General features: G+C 46.3%; 1 protein-coding gene across 2 annotated transcripts in view; it reads right to left on the bottom strand.

Moving 5' to 3' along the window:
* The window catches only part of SYT9 (synaptotagmin 9), a 173277-nt gene extending 166580 nt beyond the window's left edge, over positions 1 to 6697 (bottom strand). For both annotated transcript variants that reach the window (XM_045194327.2, XM_045194328.2), the window contains exon 1: positions 6342 to 6697. In XM_045194327.2, the coding sequence (XP_045050262.1) occupies positions 6342 to 6486 (145 nt within the window). In that variant the 5' untranslated portion in view covers positions 6487 to 6697. The remainder of the gene's footprint in view (positions 1 to 6341) is intronic.
* Positions 6698 to 6905: the final 208 nt, after the last annotated feature.

Below are 6905 nucleotides of genomic sequence, written 5' to 3' on the forward strand. Positions count from 1 at the left end.
TAAACATTTTCCACAAGGTCATAAAGCTAGTCAGTGCAGGTTCAGATTCTGACTCCAAAGCTCTCGCCTATTCTACTTTGCCATGTTGATTTTCCTGGGTGAGTTCATTTATTTTTCTTTCAGCTGCAGTTCTATCAATGTTGATATAGAAGTTTTCATGTGATAAAATACAAGCACAGGATGAATATTTCAAGAGATCTAAAAAACCTAGTCGCTGGGAATTACTTTGGTTTAAAGCCACTGCTACATCCAACTGATGAACCACTTAAAAGAAAAAGCCACAGTGCACTTTTATGGCAGAAACTGTGATTTCATCTTGAAAGGAGAAATACATACTCCAACTTACCCGTTAAAAAATGAGGCTGCTCTCCCATTTGTGCCTCTCACTAAGCTCCTCCCCTTTCTTTAACTCATCAACATGTAAACTTGCTTGCGCCTTCAAGGAAATCAGTTAAGAAGGGACTAGGAATTTGTTCTAAGCCAAACATATGGGAAAGCACAGTGCACACTGCAGACACAGAAACGCCGATATGCTTTTACAAAGAAAGCAACGCCCATCCTCTCCACAGAATAGAGAATTTCAGGGTGGCTTCCCTGAGGTGTCAGCTTAATTTTTCCAGGAGAGTTTAGCCCCCCTCAAAAAGTTTGTGCTTTTGATTGTTTATTCTCAAAGAGGCAGCTGGCCACAGGGCTGCCTGTGAGGCCTTTACCACAGTTTGCTTTTGTTTTTCCCTCTTGATAATTACCTCATGACTAAACTACTCACTGGTCCATGTAGAGAAATCCTACAGAGATGAAAACACACTTGTTTAAATAAAACATTTACGAAGAAGCCCCACAATGTCACTGAAGTAAATGCAAATTAGATCTTCACATATTATGCGTCCAATATGCCACTCATTCCTTAGGAGACTGTTTTCTGATTGCAATTAACATTTATTTTTAAAATTAATCCCATTGTGCATAATCACATCAATGTCTGTTCATAAAAATCCAGTGTTTTCAGGTTGATTCTCTTTTGACTATCTTGGAAAATGTGAATTAAGGATAATATTTAATCTTGATGATTATTTTGGAAACTTTCCCTTAGAAACTATATTTAATTATTATTTTACATGTACTCTTCTAATGAGTTACTTCCCTCTAATTTAATATAATGTGACATTAGTAAAGTTTCCACATTCTGGCCTTTTAATGAAATAGTAGTTGGACATGATTTTCTCAATTTGTTCTTCTCCCTTTGAATGAACATAATAGATTCTCATGATGTTTTTAAAGAGCCCACAAAATAAAAGTTTGGGGTAATAATGTCAAAAGAAAGTTAAGAATCAGTTGATATGGGTAATGACAGTACAAGAGTAACAGTCAAAACCCAAGACATTTGATACCATCTTTCCTAATTTTGCAAGACATGGGAGCTGAGCAGAGCCCTGTGGATTCAGTCTTCGCTGACGGTCGTAAAGGCCGTCCTCCACGTGGCCGCACATTCCAGTCAGCCCAGGCACTCAAACAACACTGAAACCAGGCCCTGGCCCCAGAGGTTCCAATTTAATGTTTTAATTTTGTTTGTTTGTTCAAGCTCCCTACATTGTTCCTAATGGTGAAAACCATGAGAACAATTGCTAATGGTCTAGAAGAAGCTTTTCCTGGGTAGGGTTAACATCCACCTAGAAAGAGGAGTCATCGGTGACGTGTCAGAAGGCCCTGGTTCACTCGCTGGCCAGGTAAACCAGAAAATGAGGAAAAGTCTCTAGAAATACAAAGCTAGAATGTCAATGGAAAGCCAGTATCCTGAATAATTCATAAAACTCAAAGATTTTATATCATTCAAATTCATATAATTCAAAAATTCATAATGAAAAACTGAGCTGAATCCTTAAAACTGCATAGAATTTAACCTACGCTTAGAGATTAAGTCCAATATAGAAGTACCGAATGGAGAAAGTAGGTCTGAAGACGGAAAGTACCTAGGAAATTTTCACTCACAATAACACCTACAGTCTTCGTACATGTGATGTGTTTACCTAAGATTTACTTTAATTTAGACTCCACTCTTCTTAAATGGAACCCAGGGCCTTGGGCTAGTTTAGCTCTCTGAGCGTTCTCTCACCAATCTTCCAGCAATGCTCCTCAAACCTTAATGCCCATGTGAATCACCTGAGGCTCCTATCAATACACAGAATCATATGCAGTAGGTCCGGGGTGGGGCCTGAGAGTCTGCATTGCCAAAAATCTCCCAGATGATGCTCTCGGTGCTTGTCCACAGACAAGCATTTTGAACAGCAAGGTCTTAGAAGACACTATGAGGATTAAATTAAATGACCTACATAAAGCCCTTGGCACAGACATGGCTGGCACCCACAGAAGAAAAGACTTGTGAGGGAAATAATAAAACATGATGAAAACTTAGTAGTCCCATGATCTAATCCTCTTTTCTTTTCCAGATGGGGAAACAACAGGTTGAGAAAAGTTAAAATCTCCACTTCCTAATAGCCAGAGGTGCGTAATGAGAAGAGACATTCTCTTTGACAGCAGAAAGTACAATCAAGATCAATGAGTGGAAGTTAAAGAGAGTTTTTCATGCCATACAAGGAGAAACATTTTAACAGTAAGTGCTGTCCTATAATCAACAGGCCCTCGTTAGGAGTAAGAATGAAGCCCCAGAATGAGCACAGACCAGCTGATGATGTTAAATAAATGTTTCCCGTCACTGCTAAATATCTAAAAGACACCACACAATTACTACAATTAAAAAAAATAAAACAGAAACCTCCTTATTCCTCTCCTCATCACAACTCTACTCTCCCTCAAGTCTTCTCCTTTGTAGTGAATTGAGATGCTTAAGTCAAAAAGCTTTAGAGTCATCCTTAACTTCTGTTCTCTCACGCCTCACATCCATTCCACCAACAAACCCTAATGCTGTACCTTCAAACTGTCCATAGTCCAATTACTACTCATCACCTCCATTGAAACCACCCTGGTCCAAGCCACGATCTCCTCTGTTTGGGTTACTACAATAGCCTCCTAGCAAGTCTCTCTGCCTTCAGCTATGATGTTTTCTCAACACAGCACCCAGTGTATGGCCACTTCTCTGCTCAACCCATTCTGATGGTTTCACATTTCATTCAGGGTAAAAACCAACGACCATATAATAGTTTACAAGCCCCTACATGACCTTCTCCCTCAAATCCTTGATCAGATTTCTTGTTATTCTCTATCTTTTTCACTGTGCTTCAGATGTCCTTGAACTCACAGTTCCTTGAATCACATGAAGGACATTTCTACCTCAGGATCTTTGCACTTGCTCTTCCCTTGGCCATGAAAGTTATTCTCTGAGACTGGCAAGTTTATGCACCACATTTCCAATACAGTGTGGAGCAAAAGTAGGTTTACAGTTGTTTGTATGGAAAATAATACAATTAATAAATAATAATACAAGAATAGACTGTTTCATGTACTCCCAACTGTAAACCTACTTTTACCCCACTCTGTATATGAAACAATCTAAAGACACTTAGCAGAAACATTCTAATTGCTTCCCATGGGAAAAAAAAAAGTGCTCACACTTAGCTTAAAGGTCAGCATTTTACTTTCCATAGTTGGTACAGATGAAGGACTAGATGAGGCAAATCACACTTTAGAAAATCCTGTCTTAACACCAAGTTAAGGAAGACGAGGTGCTATGTTCCCACATCAGAGTACTGCAACTACCTGGGCAAAGAACCACCCTTCTGAGGCCTCTGGTCTGTAACCCAGGCTCATCCCACCGCTAACAAAATGAACAAACATCCTAGATTCAATGTCACTCTGCTGTCCACAGGGAATTACATGTTTTCTCCTTTTAAAACCAAAGTTCCTCAACTGAGCTTGAGAAAACCTAGCCACCCCTAGGTAGCCTTGGATGGACAATGGGTAGAGAAAGCTGGAGGGAGCCATCTAGGTAGTTTTTGTTTTTTTAGAAAAGGAAGTCACACTTTTAGAGAGACAATGCTCTCTAGGGACTCATGTCCAGGGCTGCTGTGCATGGTAGTTCCGGTTCACACTACATAACAGCAGAGGCACCCATCACAGTTTCGCTGTGCAGCTTCTCCAACCACTCAGCTTTTAGGGCTCAGAAATTAAAGCCACTCTTGGCTTGCACAAACGGCTTCAGAGGGATGGAGATAAATGCATGTGATACAAGAATTAATATGGGCAAGGAGGGGAAAGAGAGAAGTGAAGATGAATTCTGGCCTGAGCTGAAGTGCCCTGGAAGAGAGGTGCATGCTGGAGGCCAGCTTTAGCCTCAGTTCCTCTCACCTTGCATTCACAGCCTCCCCCCAACTCCTTCCTCAAAAGTAGGATACTTCTGGATGCAAAACTACAATTGTAGGGGGCTGCCTCAAAAACCCCTATGCCCTAGTTTAAGAAAGGAGAGAAGTGCTTTCAGGAACTCAAGAGTATCAAGGCACATTCTTATCTATGATTTTCTCGGCCAAGGAATCAGATTTGTTTTTTATAAGGAGCCTCCTCTGTGATTTTTTCTCAAAGGCTGCCCACCCAGTGCAGGGGCTGACGAAGACCTAAGAACATGGAATCCAGCTCGTGGATTAAAAAGAACAGAGGCATAAAATCGGCCAAAAAGATGTTAAACCGGCAACTCAGCAAGAGACCTCATCCATCTTCTCTTGTACAAAAGCCAAAGGCCACTGCTTATTGGGGACAACAGTGGGAACTGTGGCACAGCCACGGGAAGGAAGTGGGACACAACAACACTAACATGCTTGCTTTGGAGGAAGCATGTTAATAATTTTCTTGCACTTGGGACCGCATCCTGGGCCCCCACCTAATTCATGAAATGAAGCACGCTCACTCGAGTCTGCAGTCTGTACAGCCCATCGCATTCAGCAACAAGACTCACGAAGGCAGCTGGACATTAAAACTCTGGGGAAATCATTTGGGACCAACAGTATTTCTCGGCTTAATTCTCCACTCTGAGTAACACATTACTGATCATCTGGTAAACTTAATTAACATAACCACAGGCAATGGGGAACAATCATCTTTTTTTTCCAATAGAAAAAAAGGCTTTGAGTAGAGAAAATCTGCTGTAAACTTTTAACAGATGAATTCTCTTCAACCTACAGACCCATTGTGGACATACTATCAAGGAAATGCTGTTTAAGTCAGGCTTAGTGTGTATCGCTTTATGAACCAAATAATTCTCTAATTTATCCTCTGGGTAAATAGATTTTTACATAATAGATTGCCTTAAAATGAGGTAGGTTCGTGCTGGATAATTTGCACAGCAGTAGCTCATTTCCAATATTTACACACAGGAATGCCAGGGGAAGGCCATTTTTTCACCCCATCTTTAACAATCCAACCACGATACACTTTTTTTGTTTTTTTTTAGTAGTAAGGCTAAGAGAATATTCGGGAAAAAAAATTGTCCAGGTGAGTAGAATCTCAAGTAAATATTTAGAAGGAATTTGTCTTCTAGCAACCAGTAGTGGATGAGAAGACAGGCATGGGAGACCCAGGGCCCGTGGGGAAAGCAAATGACTCCACCAAAACTGCCGCCTCCAACCTTAACTGGACAAATGCCAAAATAAATGAACTTTCCAAAGTTAGGAGCTTCGAAACTTTCACTAGGGACAACTGCAGGTGCACAAGCCGTGACCGGTGAGCCCACCGACCAGCGTGTGCCCAGCGGTGGCAGCTGGTCGTGCCAGGCCCAGGCCGCCTCCACGCCAAAGGACCCGCAGGGAACAGGTTCTGGCCCGGCTGCCCAGGGCCCGGGGCTCCCTCCCCCGGCCCAACGCCATAACCCGTCCTGCCCTTCTCACCCCAGACCAAGGAAGGGAAACAGGCGCTGCTGCACGAGAATGAGGCGTGCCCAGTGGGATTCAGTCGCAGCCCGGGGCCGTCCCCAACTCCCAACTTCCCAGAGTTTTCCTCCGGCCTCCTCCCACTTCCCACCGTTCCTAAGGCCGCCGAGGCCTCCCCTGTCCGGAGCGCAGAACCTGGGAAGTGGATCTCGGAGCTCTGAGCTCCGGAGCCTCTCCCAGGAGCACGAGCGTAGGTAGCGCAGGTGGCGGGCGTGGTCCCTCCAACCCTAACCCAGCCCACCCGGAATCGGCCTCGGCGCAGCATCCTCCACCGGGCTCCTCCCCCGTTCCAGCATCAGGCCCCGGTGCACCGGTTCCCTATCCCCTCCCCTAGCTCGGTGGCAAGCCCCCACCCCCACCTCCCACCTCTTCCCTCCAGTCCGGGTTGATCTTCTGCCTCAGGCCCCTGTGCGGCCCCAACTCCCAGCCCAGGGCCCTCCGGTCGCGCCGGGCAGTGGCCGCGGCACTCACCTGGGTCGCGAAGACGGGGTCTGGCGCGGTCCCGCAGGTGGTAGATAAAATCCTGGCAGCTGTCGTGCTCCAGGGCCCCACGGGCACAGAGCTCGGCCAGCAGCTGCAGCGCCTGGTGACAGAGCGCGTCCCTGGCCCCGGGCATCGCCCCCCCGCATCCTCGGACCGCGCCGGGCAGGCGGGCGCGGGAGACAACCCTCCGCCTGCCAGCTCAGAGCCGCCGCCTCCGGGCCGTCCGCGCCCGCCGCCAGGGACCCACCGAGAAACGGCCCGAGCCCCAGCCCCAGCTGGCCCGGCCTCCCACCGGTTGCATGCAGCTCTTTGCCAGCTGGTCGCCGGTCGTTCGGGTTTTCTCTCTCTCCCTTCCGGCCCCTCCGTCCCTCCCCCGGCACCAGGAAAGGCGGCGCCGCACAGCCCAGCGCGCCTCGCTCCTAGCGCTCCGCCCGCCACTCGTGGCCGCCCGGGGCGGGGCCGGGTCAGGGGTGTGCGCCGTGGAGTGGGATCTCAGTGGTCCCTACTTGGGCGCCAGCGGGGAACCGGGGACGCTTGCCGGCTCCTAGAGGA

This window comes from Desmodus rotundus, chromosome 5, assembly GCF_022682495.2.
Source record: "Desmodus rotundus isolate HL8 chromosome 5, HLdesRot8A.1, whole genome shotgun sequence".
In the NCBI taxonomy this organism is placed as follows: domain Eukaryota; kingdom Metazoa; phylum Chordata; class Mammalia; order Chiroptera; family Phyllostomidae; genus Desmodus; species Desmodus rotundus.